This window comes from Acartia tonsa, chromosome 5, assembly GCF_053477335.1.
Source record: "Acartia tonsa isolate MP-2025a chromosome 5, ASM5347733v1, whole genome shotgun sequence".
Taxonomy (NCBI): Eukaryota; Metazoa; Arthropoda; class Copepoda; order Calanoida; family Acartiidae; genus Acartia; species Acartia tonsa.
In genome coordinates, this window is record NC_137264.1 from 6926389 (window position 1) to 6942163 (window position 15775).

General features: G+C 31.8%; 2 protein-coding genes across 11 annotated transcripts in view; both read left to right on the top strand.

The window, feature by feature from the left end:
- On the top strand, positions 1–12509 carry LOC145318641 (uncharacterized). 10 transcript variants are annotated; one of them, XM_080160040.1, is made up of 10 exons: positions 1–253; positions 482–958; positions 1302–1646; positions 1999–2371; positions 3325–4601; positions 4833–4933; positions 5122–5225; positions 5435–5530; positions 6512–6777; positions 12272–12509. In XM_080160040.1, the coding sequence occupies exons 1-9, from the start codon at positions 202–204 to the stop codon at positions 6633–6635; spliced, it is 2949 nt and encodes a 982-aa protein (XP_080016166.1). In that variant the 5' UTR covers positions 1–201; the 3' UTR covers positions 6636–6777; positions 12272–12509. The 10 variants fall into 10 exon arrangements, with proteins under 10 accessions (XP_080016166.1, XP_080016173.1, XP_080016169.1 ...); XM_080160047.1 differs by having other exon boundaries at positions 6512–6731; positions 11827–12509; XM_080160043.1 differs by having other exon boundaries at positions 6512–6731.
- The window catches only part of Sap30 (SIN3-associated polypeptide 30), a 17102-nt gene continuing 13834 nt past the window's right edge, over positions 12508–15775 (top strand). Inside the window, exons 1-4 of the mRNA XM_080160054.1 lie at positions 12508–12585; positions 13424–13472; positions 13818–13962; positions 14190–14260. Coding sequence (XP_080016180.1) covers positions 12522–12585; positions 13424–13472; positions 13818–13962; positions 14190–14260 — 329 coding nt within the window. The 5' untranslated portion in view covers positions 12508–12521. The remainder of the gene's footprint in view (positions 12586–13423; positions 13473–13817; positions 13963–14189; positions 14261–15775) is intronic.

The window sequence follows — 15775 nt, forward strand, 5'->3', positions numbered from 1 at the left end:
TTTTAACATGGATTTTGTACTAAGTTAACAATTATTTTTGTTATGTTTCTTGTATTTATTATTTTATGTTTAGACAAAAAGATGTGATTTCGGTTGTTTAAGACAGTAATCTTAACTAAACTCTAACTAACCCTCACAAACTTTAAATAATCTCAATTCTGCTAACCACATTATGATAATTATTTAATTAAACATACAAAAATGGATGTCTACACTCCGCCGTTTCTTACTGATGACGATTTAAATCAATCAGGTACGTTCAATGCCCTTAGCTGTATATTAAAATTTATTACCTGAAGTTATTAGGAAAACTTCTATATTTAACAGATAAACTCTTTTCTTATTTTATCTTCATACTATAAGGTAAGTGTGTTGATTGCGATTGTATGTATGATTTTATATAGAACAATTTAAAGTACTTAAGAAATGATGGATTTAAATTAAAAACTTTAAATATAATTAATCATATTGCCTATGATAGGAATGAGAAGAAAATTCCTGGATTACGATGATGGCGGCCAAGGGAGTGGCAAGTTCATGGCCAGAAAAAGCAGTTTCGACATGGACGATGATGATTCAAACTCGACAATAAACAGATCACACCTCAGTGAAAATAATTATACCCCAACGCCTCCGCCTAACAAAAGACTTCACATGGCGGCTGATTTAGAAGATATCGGTCCACGGGAGCTTTCTGATCATTTGAAGGATATGTGTAATTGCCAATGTGGCGTTTGTGGCAAGATTTTTGTGCACCATCGCATGCTTAAGCACATTGAACGCACGCATAAGCTTCCAGCTAAGGATAAGTTTATATTTCTTAAGATATCCAACTACCGTTGTAAGTTGTGCCCTGCTGAGATGTTGTTTAGCTTTTACACTATTGGACAGCATGCTCGATCAAGACATCAGATGACGCTGCAACAGTATAGAGATACAGTTCCTGGAGCATTTCAAGGTAAGTTTGTCCTGGTATATCTAGTGCCATTTAAGTTAACAAGGAAAATATAATACAGCTTAAGAAATACACTAAAAATAATCCTTGTTATTGAAAAAAATATCCGAAGTAAGATTATAAGGTAACTAATTTTACTTGGAAATATTATGATGGTCTTTTTTATTTATTATTTGATATACCAATTGATTCAGATAATATTGATTTAATTCATAGAAGTACTAAATTGAATTTGCCAAGTAGTTCGTAGAAAAATTAAATGATTAATAGTTATTTTAATTATTTTCCTCTTTTATTACCTATTTAATCTTATTATGTATTTTCCTTATGAATTTTCAATATTCAGGTGATTGTATGATTGACCAAAGTATAGAGGAATGCGGAAACTTGCCATTAGCCGAAGGTGAAGAGAGAGTCATTACTGACAACCTTGTCAACATGTGCCAAGTCAAATGCTTTGTCTGCGACCAGAGAATGTATCTCAACTCATTGAAGCGACACCTGCAGAAAGAGCACGAAGACCAAGACACAGATTTTCCAACTAAAATTGAATTTATCAACCGCTCTTATTACGCATGTAAAATGTGTAATGAGGTTGTGCTGTTTCATTTTGATGCAATTAATAAGCATTTGTCCGTTGTACATAATAGTACAATGCATACCTACAAAAATACATACACTGCCTTTACAGGTAATTTGATATTTTTATCTGCGAAGTCCTATAATCGGTTTGCAATGTATTTTAAAATGCCTGTCTATAAAATGTTCTTCTACATATTTCGCCAAAATAACCTTATTCTTAACTGCCGAGTGTGCCTCTATCTTTCATTGAGTGAAATATTTTTTGAGGGTTGATCTAGCCCCCCCCCCCCCCTAATGAAAATTTCTCCATGATAAAAAAATCTAGGTGTGAATTAATATTGATCCAGTGGTTAGCGTGATCTTTCGTTACACACAGAGAGACATTTTTTTTATAATAATTCAAATATGCATACATAGTGCAAATTTTAACCATTTATTTAATCTGCCTTATTTGATTTTAGGCGACAAAGAATATAAAGCCTACATAAAAGCCCAAGACAAAGAAAAAGCCAAACAAATGCGTCTCGCACGCCAGGATCCTTCAAGCACCCCAACAACACCCATGGCTAAGCTGGCGTCCAAAACCCCAACACCTAAGCCGCACAAACCACGCGGAAAAGGCCGCAACAAATTCTGCATGGACGAGGAGGAGATTGCGCGCTGGAGCATAACTCTCAATAACACGGTGCGCTACTACTCTAATAACCCGGCGGAAATGTGTGTCCGCCAGTGTCGTGTCTGCGGCGAGATAATGTTTGCGGATCAGCTCAAGTCTCATATTTATGTGAATCATCGTGGAATTAAGGAGAATACAAGCAGTATGGATTATATCAGGTGGGAGATATTTTAATATTTTTGCGGATTTTTACAATTTGGTTTTATTAGCACAGCTACTATAAACAAAAATAATAACCTAACCTTTTTTTTGTGGATTAATCCATTTATTCTACTCTTTTAACATTGATATCTGTACGTCTGTCCACCTAGATGTCTGACTGATTTGCTGATTATTTTATGCAATTCACATTTGTAGTCAGGGTTGTTATAACCCGGGTTTTCAAATCAAAAGTTTGACCCAACTCGGGTACCAAAAAACCCCAGATTTTTTCAACAAAACCCGTTTTTTAGAAATGTTAAATTATGGGCTTTAAAATAAACTATATGATGATGAAAACTGATTGTTTTAGACATACAATTATGAATTTATTTATCTATTTTTAAATGTTTCTTTTCTTTAAAACTTCCAATTTTCAACTTCTAGTTATAGTTATATAGGAAATATTCAACTAAATGTAAAACACAGTTGTAGGAATCTGTTACTAAGTACTAACTTAATATAGAATAACCCCCCCCCCCCCAAAAAAAAAAAAAACCTTTTTTTATAACCTATCCAAACTCCACAAAATACCTGGTTTTGGTTATGGGTTAACAACCCTACTTGAAGTTGTAAAATGACTGTAACATATTTGTTTTGTTTTTCTTAGCGCTGAGCTACCACCTATGTTCATTAATGCTATTTTATTTAAGACTTTTTAGAGAGAGAAAATATGTTATATATACCTATAGGGTTTCTAAATATGAAACTAATAAAAAAGCATTGTATATTTTTAAAAATAACATTTAAATCTTTACTAAGCTACTGGGATTATCTAGCAGGATTTGGAATTACATGAAACCTTTTATTTCCATTTTTAGTTAGCTTTTCTATTTAATTTTATTAGTAGTAGTAGTTTATTTTAAGATACTTACAATTGAATTATGAAATATATTTAAACTTTTTTGTTTAGGCTAACCTATCACAAATGTAAAGCATGCGGCAAAGACTTGAAATTCACCGCCAACTCAATCACCAAACACACCAAAAGATCTCATGACGTAAACTACAAAGAATATGTGGAAAAATACAATCCGTTCGACCAAGAAGTATGTAACTTGGACGCCGGTGGACAGCCCAAATCAACCGGTTCAACCCCTAAAAGTGCCAAAAAGAAAATGGCCAAAGATGTTTTTGCCGCAAACGATCCTAATAAGGATACTACAAATGAAATTCAACAGGGTCAAAATAACTATCTTACAACGATTAACACAAATATTGCCAAGGAAAATATTGGAGAATATGTTCCGAACAATGCTTATGGATTTAACAGTCCTATTGGTGACCAAGAACGATATAATAATACCGTAATTCTACAAAGCAACAACCAGTATCAACCGCAACAACCGTCTGGTGTTTATTACCAACAAAGTCAACAGCAAACATTCATACCCCAGCACCCGGCTGGGTTTCTACCAAGCATGCGCCCTAACCAACGTATAGGTAACAGTAGCCCCAGCTATCCCCAAAATCAATACATTCAGCCAATGTCCCCGATCCCTAGTAACGCCAGGGCTTCTCCACATCATCAGCTCATGTCACCTGGAGGTTCAATCCACCAGCAAAATAGCCAACAGCCTATGATGGCAGTTCAGTTTGTGCAACACCCACAAAGCAGCAAAGCCCCGCAACTGACAGCTTATTGTTCACCCCACTTTGTGCTGGTTCAAGAGCCACCTCAGGTTAAACAAGAACCAGATAATCCACAACATTCCCAGCAACATATTGGCAGCTACACTCCAGCTAACTCATTGAGTCATAATTATCAAATTCAAAGTGGTGGTGTCCTAAAATCTATGTTAACCAACAATCAGCCCAATACAAATCCGTATCACTATGTCAACAATGTCCAAAATCAGTCAAATAGAATTGGAGGACTATTATTGGAGACTGTCACAAAACTGGAGCCCACGACGGGTCTTCCACAAAATCAAGTCAAACAAGAGCCAACCTACAATTCCTATCAACCCACCGCCCCCAACCCAAACAACTACAATAACGGTCAGTTTGAGCCGCAAATAAAGACAGAACCCGGTTTGCCCCAACAGCCATTAGGTGGAGGAGGTCAGTATACTGGTCATTTCCAGGTGGTTGAGCAGCAGGTTGGTCCTGGTGGCACCACCATGGGCTGCCTGGCCGCCACGGTCAAAACAGAACCCGGTGTTCAAGAAGAGAAAATTGATTATTTAGGTAATTTTGTTTAATAAAGAGGCATAGGTCAATGGGTGAATGATAATTTTACTTTTGATTTTTTGTTGGGTAGGGGGAGGGGGGGGGGTAATTTATTCTTAAATTACCAATAGGTACCTTCTTTTCTTTTATGTTAACTTTTTAAAATTATTTTTTAGAATCCTTAATTCACACTAGAACTTGCAACATGAATGCCTTTATATGCTATCATTAAAAATAATTTTTTTTAAGGTCTTAAGCCGGCAGAACCTCTGTCCTCCTCTCTGCTACCAATAACTAAACCCCTGTCTCCAATTCATACTGCCATTAAATCTGAGCTCTCTCCGCCACAGGTAAATATGATGCCAACAGTTTTACAGAAAAACAAACTCTTTCTATAGAAAAGCTTCGCTTAACATGTATTGATAGGCAGTATTGCATTTGGATGTAAAAATCTAAAGATGAAAACCCTTAATAACTTTTGGATTATTTATTCGAAATAAAATATTCAAAATAAATCTAAATTCATTCTTTACTTTAGAATACCGGCGAGGATGCGACATTATCGCCGTTGGCGGGTCTGGACGATGATGCCTGGTACGACGGAAACACGTTCCAATGTCTCCAGTGTGGCTTCATATCAAGGCATAGATTTCTGTAGTTTAATTTAATTTTAAATTGTAGCAAATTCCACTGCTAAAACTGCATTTTTTTTGACTACCGCAACCTCAAACAAAGTATTAGGATAGGAGCGTTGGGGGGGGGGGGGGTGAAGTACATTTAAATTACGTACTTGAACTAAATAAGTTACATGATCAATAATCTACATTGCTACATTGATCTATGTTACTCAGATCGCTTGAAAATCTGACCGTCCACATGAACGATTACCATAACCAGAGTCCGCCAGATTTCCAGAATTCTGTATCTCGCACTAACATTATGTACAGGTAAAAAATAATCTTGTTCGTATAGTACCTGATCGCCAAATGAATAGACACTTGAATTATTATATCCAGGATGAAAGAAATAATATGTCCTAAAAGAATTTACCTACCTGTTGACCGTCTAATCAAGACCTTAGAAATGTTACACTTCTAAAGGGAGGGGGCGGAAGTGACACTTTTTGAAACCAAAACTAAAATCAAAGGAACTCAACCAAATAAAGAGTTACAGCTCTGAGATTTGGCATGGTAGTTGCTTTAAAAAGGTACAATATGGAAAAGTGAAAAAACGGCGGCGGAACCGCCGCTCCTGCCGAAAACCGCCGTTTCCCGCCGAGATTTGTTTTGCATTTTCTCGTCAAAGTAGAAAATATAATATTCAATCATTTGAGACAAATTTTATTCCAATAAAACAAATTCCTAATATTTGCACTTGACATTTTTTTCAATATGTTGAAAATGTTTGAATATGGAGAAAAACCACAAGTGTCAAAAAAAATATTTGGGAAACTTTATGAAAAAAAAATAAGTTTGTCTCAGATGATTCCAAATTGTTTAATTTGCGAGAAAAGGAAAAAAAATTCGGCGGGAAACGGTGGTTTTCGGCAAGAGCGGCGGTTCCGCTTCCGTTTTTTTTCACAGTTCCATATTGTACCTCTTTAAAGCAACTGCCATACCAAATCTCAGAGCTGTAACTCTTTATTTAGTCGAGTTCCTTTGATTTTTAGTTTTGGTTTTAAAATGTCACTTCCGCCCCCTCCCTTTAAACCTTTACTTTTCTGAAATAATAATAATATTACATGCATAGATTTACTATCATAACACATTGTTGCGCTACAATAACGAAGGAACAATTACAATTTTTATTAGTTTTTGTGACTGTGTAACTGCATCTTATACTGAAATTTAAAAAAAAAAATAATTTCTAGAAGTATCTAGACAATGTTTTTTTCTCTTATCCCTAAGATTAATTTTATACTATTCTAGATGTAAGTTGTGCCATCAAGAGGTTTACCACGAGAAATCCGCCATCAACGGTCACATCACCTTTCACAGCCTAGACCTGCAGCTGTATGCCAGCATTTATGAACATCCAAATGTGATATTTTAACCCGCGAAATCAAATTGATTCTTGCTCTGCTCAAGGTTTGGAAGAAAAGCTCTTCATAATTTGAATTAGATTTTAGACCCCGTGATTTAAAACAAGGTAAATATAAGAACAATTATTGTAAAATAATCATCAAGTAGAACAGGTCGGACAAAGATTTCTCTAATATTTAACTGAAGCAAACTCAAAATAGAAATCGTTCCAGGGATGGAGTTGACATTGGGCTGTGGTTTTTACTGGTACCCAAATTTTACCTCAACTCAATTTCTCATTAGTTTGCTTTGACATTTTGGTTACTTTTATTAAATCTTGGTGGGGTATTCTGCTCTTCATAAAAAAGGTATTCATCAATTTATCGTCCATTGTCTTATCCCTTAAGACAACTAATTATGCCTAAACTAATTTTTTTTTATTTTGACGTAAGTTAGGTCTTTGTCTGTACTGCTATACTATAATTTTCTAGTTTGTCACTTTTTTTAAGCATCTAGAATAAGATTTAATTGCACCATACCTATACATACACTACACTAGTTTGCCGCAAACAATAGTTATCTTGTTCAAGTTTTACCTTTTACCCTTTACTGCCGATTTCATAAAAAGTTAATATTCTATATATTAAACTTACTACCGTCTTGCCTTATTTTAAATAATCTGTGAATCAAAAGTAATTTAATTTATGTCTTATGTTGTGCCTTAATTTAGTAACTATCCTGCCATATTAGTGAAACATATGTTGATATTATCATAACATTTAAATTACCCTTTTCTGCCATTTCTAAGGGTATATTGAATGTAAGAAAAATTAATTTTAATTACCTAACTAACAACATTTGCAATGTTTTCATTGTACAAGTTAAGTATACAACACTCGTTGATATTTTTTACTTCTTATAAAGATTTTTACATTATTTTTAATATATTTTTGTAAGTTTTACATGCTTTACATTTATGATAAGTTGATAAGGGGGGGGGGAAGTTTTGACACATTTGCGTAAACAGGGAGCATAGTCTTTATCTTTGGACTGAGAGGATAGGTTATTAGGGATAAAATCATTCTTATATGATGAATTTTCCCAAGTTTTAAGATTTTTTGGATAGGCCTCCAGGTTCCGGAGCTCCAGGCCTCCAGGTCCTCTCTGTACAGGTAAAAATTAAAAAAATAAATTTTTTTTTTAAGAGTTAGAAGTCAACCTATGAAACAAAATATGCATATTTTTTAATGTTATTCACATATTTAAAGAAAAAAAATGCAAATTTTGTTTCATAAGTTGACTTCTAACTCTTAAAAAAAAATTTTTTTTTTTCATTTTTACCTGTAAAGAGAGGACCTGGAGGCCTGGAGCTCCGGAACCTGGAGGCCTATCCAAAAAATCTTAAAACTTGGGAAAATTCATCATATAAGAATGATTTTATCCCTAATAACCTATCCTCTCAGTCCAAAGATAAAGCCTATGCTCCCTGTTTACGCAAATGTGTCAAAACTTCCCCCCCCCCTTATTTTATTAGTACAAATAATAAGGGTATTATTATATATAATGTTGAGTACAATCAATAATCTCTTATTGTAAGTCAAGCATGGATATTTTCAGTATAGCATATGAAAGACAGACTACAAAATTAATCTGCAAATATATGTAACAAATAACATTATCCAATATCCATTAAGCCTTCTTATGATTTATATTCATAATTGAATATAAAGTTATATTTCTATCATTCTCCATAACTAATTGAGGAAATTTGAATGTAATGTAAAAAGTTTAATTTTTCTAGGCTGCACTGTAATAAGTAAGATTTTAATAATTAAAAGAGATTGCAAATGTTCAATTATCAATCATTTCAATTTATGTTTTATATTAAGGACTGATTCAAAAATCATTGAAAAATAATAGAATATCAAATACAGCTGAATTTTGCAAGCGAAGACAATAGCAGCAGGAAATATTTTATGGAAACTAGAAAATAAGAAAAAGTAACTACGTTTTATGTTGCACATTTTAATAATCAGTTTTAAAGTTTCCTTCTTTTTTAAAACCAGGAAATATCAATTTATTTTCTTTTGTTTAATGTTAACCAGTAGTTACCAAACCAGTACTGAAATATCTTAGAAAACAAGATAATCTAATTCTTTCAAAAATACTAATTGCTTGCCCTAAGATGGACTATGGAGATCGCCTTCCCTCTCCCAACCTTAAATATTTCCAGAGGAGGGAAAATTATTCCAATATTCCAAACAATAGTAATGCCCTTTTTTAGAATGGGGTATTTTTAAGGAGGGCAAAATAGATTAAAATCACTACAGGACCAGTTGGTTTAATCTCTTAAGAACTCAATCTAATCGGTTCATTCATTCAGAATTAGGAAACTAATGGACGGACAGACAAACAAACAAACGTCGTTCTACTTTAGATATTCTGTCTGCAACTTTCACTCTTTATTATACAGTTTTATATTTTTTATACATTTTTAACAATAGTATGTTTACTGTTTATTGAAGATGTAAATTTCAGACAAAGGCTATTTTCTTGTTTTTATACATAAATTGTCTATTCATAGTTCTGAGTCAATTACTTAAAAATTTGTGCTTAAAGGTAGATTTTTGTATGATCCCTTGAAGCGACCAATTAACTCTCTCCTCCCCTAATTTTAGAACTTATCTTCTGATCCAAATAGCATTGAAGTGAAAATGTTGATATTTTAAGATTCAATTTTTTGCTTTGCAAGTATTAAAAGGATTAAATATCAAAGACTTTGTTAACAACAATAGTGCATTCAAAGGTTAAAGGATTTAAATGTAGAAAAAATGAGCTACTAAAAATATCTAAAAGTTCAAGTGAACCTCTAGAGAATGTTATCTCGGAGCTGTATAAGATTGTTAGTGGTATATTAACTAGAAAAATTTAGGAAACTGGTCATTTATTTATTTTCTTTCTCTTATTTTATTTTTTCTGTCTGCCTTGTCAATTTTCTTATTAACCCATGAGTAAGAGGTTAAGAGTTTAACCATGATTGGTTTGTACTAAATGTCATTTACTTCCTCGGTTCTCATATCTCTTTGTCCTTGGAAATTTTTTTTTTAAGAAATGAACTTTGGAGAGAATAAGATCTTTTATACTATAGTAAGAATAGTCCAGACGCATCTTTATCAATGGAATTACTTATACGCACAACATTTTCTTAACTCTTTCTCCACCCATGGAATATGGGGATAGTCCATTGGCGGATAAGTTAATCTTCCATTAAGAAGTACTATGCATGAACGAGTGCAAGTATTCTAGCAATTTTCAGACTTAATATAAATCTTTTGAGGTTTCATAGTAGGTTTTTGATTTTGTTTAGCTTTTGATTATTTTCAACGCAACATGTTTTCCGGTCTTTTTTTTTATATAACTAAAATAGAAACTAATTTTTGTTCGTTTACCTATCTATTTTTAACGTTAACCTAGCAGAAGACAAAATAGCTTTGAAAAAATGCTTTGATGTGTTAAGATCACATGCTATTGTTCGTTTGTGCATAGTCCCCTTTAATTCTCTCTTTTTACATACCTTTCTCATTTATAACATGCTATTGTTCGTGCATAGTCCCCTTTAATGCTCTCTTTTTACATACCTTTCTCATTTATAACATGCTATTGTTCGTGCATAGTCCCCTTTAATTCTCTCTTTTTACATACCTTTCTCATTTATAACATGCTATTGTTCGTGCATAGTCCCCTTTAATGCTCTCTTTTTACATACCTTTCTCATTTATAACATGCTATTGTTCGTGCATAGTCCCCTTTAATGCTCTCTTTTTACATACCTTTCTCATTTATAACATGCTATTGTTCGTGCATAGTCCCCTTTAATGCTCTTTTTTTTTTATATACCTTTCTCATTTTTAGTAGATCATTTTGGGAAAGGTTATTTTTTCGATTGGTTTCTCCTTAATGATGTAATCCTGCTTCTATTGACTTCTGTCAATTTTTAAACTAGGATAACTTTATAGCTGTAACTAATTTTGGACATTTTTTCTTCTCTTTTGCGGATTTTACTATTTCTGTTTCCCTGATTTTTGTTTTTGAATAAGAATTTATATAAATAACTACGCTTTCTGTTTGAAAATAATGGAAATAATACAATATGATAATACATAAAGTTGGAGGCCCCATTTCAAATATTTTTTATTACGTCTTGTTTATTATTAGAAAGTTTTAAAAAGATTACCTAATATTTATCTTAAGTAAGAATGACAAAAATAAAAAAATACGCTTATTTTTATATCAAATGCTTTAATAATACTTATACTAATTAATGTATTTTTTTTCCTGCGTGATTTAAGACATTTCAGGGTATTATTTTTTAAATATTTTTAGTTTTTTACGATCTCTTAAGTATTTCATCTAAAGTTACCTACTGTATTTAAGATTAATTTAATGATATATGAAACAACTTCTAAATTAATAAACTGCAAATTTTCACATTTATCGTTCTGTTCCATTTTTACAGAAAATAATAAAGGTATTTAAATAAAAATAAAAACTTAATAAAGTATCTAGGTATTGTTTAAAAGTTACTTAAAACCGAGTGAAAATAAGGATCTCCTTACGTAACAATTCAATGTACAAAAATATATAGTTTTAATGTATTAAAGTAAACTTTTATTTTTTATGAATGTTTTATAAAAGTGTAAATATTTGAAAATTCATTTCAGAAATTAATTTTTTTAACCTCACCATTACTGACCTATTGATGTAAGTGCCATTTTATCCATTTTCTATGTAACACTTGAAAAGCAATTGGATTCATTATAAAACATGGATAGATACACTGAAAAAAAGATAGTAGAACATGATAGTGAATTAAGCACTTGGAAGTCTGAACAGATGTCAGCATTTTAAATATTTTTCCAGTATGGCTTCGAAACCGATTAATATCCTATGGATTAGAACCGGTTCTCAGCCATACTGAAAATTATTTATAGCAAGAGGACAATTTCCCACGAATAATAAAATAAAAATCATAAGATTTATACTAGTTTTGTAAGCTTGGTCCTTTGGTCCCTTGGTATTAACCTTATGATTCTTCATTTTAATATCCGCGGATAGGTGTCTACAATACGGTGCGTTAAATAGCTATTATTTAATCAAACTAGCACTGTCCTTTTTTCAAAAATAGATTTTTTAAAATTTTTGAATTTACACCTAATGCTCAGAATCCAAATAATCTAATGCTCAATTTTCTAACTAACAAATTGCGTTGTGATATTTAATAGAAAAAGAAAGTATTTTTGGTTTTATTATCTCATTGTTAATTAAAAAGTATTATATTAAACAAAAGTTATTTCTTATTATGTTTTTTCTCACCTTAGTTTTTTCTAGCTTTAGATTTGTGTCTTTTTACCTCTAGTAACTAAAGTAAAGCCATTTGCTATTCAAATTTGTATTGTACCTGACACATTAACAAACAGCAAAAAATATTACTTTTTATTAATTAGAAAAATTTAATTCATTTTTATTAATATACCTAACATAATAGTAGATTGTTTTTTTCAATGGTAATACTTTATTTTAGTGAATTGGTTTAATTTTGTCTTGTTCAGTTTATGATTAAGTAAAAATTAGTTTTGTTTTAAAATGAACTTTTGCTGGTTGTTATAGTGTCAATCCTCTTATTTTAAACAATATAATTTAGTGAAAATATTACCTATATATTATACATTTTATGACCTCAAGTTTGAAATTACTTATATTGATACTATGTAATTGAATATTGTATCACTGTTCATCGGATAAATCCTCGAAATTTTCAATAACAAAAACATCCAATATAGGTTGGCGAGTTATTGAAAACTGAGGAAATAATATCTTTTTATGTAATTGAAGGTTTATTTTTCAGGCCTTCTATAAAATGGACAATAGAAGGCTGAATGGGTATTCGAGTAAAATGGAAGATACTTCGGTCACATTATTAAGTGAGTAATTTTTTTAGTAGCGTAGCTAATCTATAATTATTTGTCTGGTTGTTTGTCTGTCTCTCAAGGGCGGCTGTGTAGTAAATGGGCTATTAAAATTCCAACTTTCTGAAAAGCTTTGTGCAATGAATGTTGTTTTCCGTGTTTTGTTAATATCTATATAATTAACTTATAATAAATATAACACTTTTCTTAGTACATAAATTACATATTTAGATATAGTTAATTAGATTCTATAGAATGTTTACTACGATTACACCTACGGGTGTAAAATAGTGACATGTATGAAAACTATTTTATATTGGATTAATTCTAAGCTATGATATTAACATACATTTCTGTCGTAATTGGATATTTACTACTTGAAAATTTAATTTAAAGTAAGAAATTTATTTTGATAACAAACAAGTGGCTTCTTCCTTAGCCTGTAGGTTCCATCTCTCCTATATTGATTTTTATGAGAGGTGATCTAAAAACCTGACAATGAACCAAAAGTCACTAGCCTTAATGAATAACAAAATATATTTAATTTTTGTAAGAAATTAGTTTGGTGTTAATAACACATGAATGACCAAAAAGCTAATCCCATTATATAAAATAGTAGGATTTCTTTTTTTTGTCTGTTTTGATAACGACTGAACAGACTGAGTTTTCCAGTTTAAAGAAGTTTCGCATAGGTTCTGGCCCCTGGGAAGGTCTTAGGCTAATTTATTTTTTAGATTTAAGTCTTGAGATGGTTTTAGTCTATTTTTCTGCCCTCCCTAGCCTTGCGAATATATATCCCATAGATTCCAGGGACACAGCCGCCAGTAATCTAATATGATGTTAACTGTTACAGGTGGAGGCATGACAAGTTCACAACAGGCCGCTGGACTGGCAGGTTCCAGGTATAAATAGAAAGACAGACGGACAAAATTAGACAGATAAAAGCACAAACAAAAGCAAATAGACAAAGAAAAAGAAAAAAAAACAATTTTTGGACTTCAGAATAATAACGGACTTCAAACAAATAAATAAGTTTTTGTAAGAACACATTTAGTTAAAAAAAAAATAAAAAAAATAGGTAGGTATTCCATTAATGAGGATGAAACAATGGACAGTAAATTAATTTTGCCTCTAATTCTAAATTTAGTACCTTATAACTACGAGCTTGTGGGGGGGGGGGGGGGGAGGTTAGATTGGTTTTATTACTGTTGAATTATTTCTTACCTCTCATTAATAAAAATATTTAGATTAGTAGGACCTGGAGGAGCAGAGCAACACTGTTGCCTGCTGGACACAGGTAAACGTTGCCTGCGGCCGGCTGGCAACGCATCCTACAGCAAAAGAATCCAGAAGACTGTGACACAAAGAAATATGAAATTATCACTTGACCAGGTAATCATAATTATTATTGTTATTACTTGAAACCTGCGTCACACTGTTGAAACTGCTGTTATGTTTCACTCGTGATAGCAAGAGTAAAAATATATGTGGATTATTTAATTTCTAAACAAATAGGTATTCAAGATGAGAAAATCACGTTTTTCCTTAGCCGTACAGACAAACCGATAGAGTAATTTATAGAGTAGCTTCTATTCATAATTATGTTTCCATTTTTTTAGAATTCTCGACACATTTATATCTGTGAATTTCACAAAGCCATGATTCAAACAGTCAGAGTAAAACGAAAAAGGTAACATATTTGCTTCTTTCTTATAGATTACAAGATATAAAAAGAATTACTATACTTTTAGAAACCGTAATAGGTAGGTAGATTAGGTTAAGAGGTCCTTCAACCTTTACACAAACCTAATTTTTACCATTGGACCGTCCCACCTCCTTTAATATTTTAACTTATGGAATTTAAAAAAAAACTTTTCTAGCACTAGATTGACTTCTTGATTTTTACAAATTCTAACTTAAAATCAAACATAAAAATCTTCTGTGATCCATATGCAATATGTGGGTAACAGACGGATAAGTAAAAGTTAGAAGAGCACAGGAATAGGTGTCTGGTGGGAAAAGGTTCGCAGAATTAGAGCCTCAACAGGGGCTAGAAATACGTTTCCACTAAAAAAAATAAGGATTTGTTCGGTGTTAAAGAATAAATGAGTCTAAGAAAGTACCGAGTTAAAAAGATTTTTATCTGCATGTAGATATTTTTTATAAACAAACTACCTACAATATTTTGATTCCTTTTAAAGTATTTCTCATTTAATATAATGAATGTATTTTCTAAATTTGTAAAGTACTCTGCTAAGCTGTAAGCTAAGTGTCTTAGATAAAGAGAAAGGTGAAATACAGTTATTTTTTCAAAACTTTCTAGGAAGTCTCAAGAAAGATTTTTTTAAAGAATGATTTCAGTCTGTTGGTTTTATAAAAATATTCAGAATAAAGTTTTTTGTATTTGATGTATTTTTTTTTTGCTGGGGAGGGGGCATTAACTGTTACTCAAAGTTTTATAACATACTCAGCTTATTATTTAGCTTAAAACTTGTATTACTTTTAAAAAGTACTAGCGGTGCAACTCCTAGCATTTGGAAGCTTTGTATTTGAAGGAGTAAGGAGAGTAGCAAAATAGCCTAAAACCCAACATAGATATAAAAATTTAATAATCTACAACAATCCATGTCCCTAAAAGAAGCTTCCATAAAATGGAGAACTCCATCGGTTCAGTAGTTATTGAAATCTTTAGCTTCGGCCTTAGTAATTTATATAGGTAATAGATTGATTAGTTGATTGAAACTAGAATTATCCAAACTTTTCGACCAATAATTTGTCTAATCCATTATTATTTCTGGAACCAAATAAAAAAACGATTTATCCTTCACTGCCTTATCACTGTATTTCTGAAAATTGTGTACCTAATTGAATGAGTAGGTGCTTAGAATCCTACTTGTATATTTTAATTTTTCTTACAGTAAATGCATACTATCTTTGAATAATAAATAATAAAACAAGAATAACAACGTCCGTATAATCCATAACACAAAAGAACTAAGTTACTACCACCCCACCTCCCTCCCCCCTAAGTAAAAAAATGATAAATAACAACATCTGGATTTTTGGAAATAAGTTGGGCTAAATTATTTAAGAATTATCTTATTTTCTCAAATTGAAAAAATCGACGCCGGTTTTGCGGTATTCGGCGATAATAAAGTTACAAAAAGTTAGATTCTTTGTGTTATTTTATGATTCAATAAGTGGC

Coding starts and splice junctions, on each gene's coding strand:
- LOC145318641 (XM_080160040.1), top strand. CDS start 202: ATGGATGTCTACACTCCGCCGTTTCTTACTGATGACGATTTAAATCAA. Junction 254..481: donor TGACGATTTAAATCAATCAG/GTACGTTCAATG, acceptor TGCCTATGATAG/GAATGAGAAGAAAATTCCTG. Junction 5,226..5,434: donor CAGTGTGGCTTCATATCAAG/GCATAGATTTCT, acceptor TATGTTACTCAG/ATCGCTTGAAAATCTGACCG.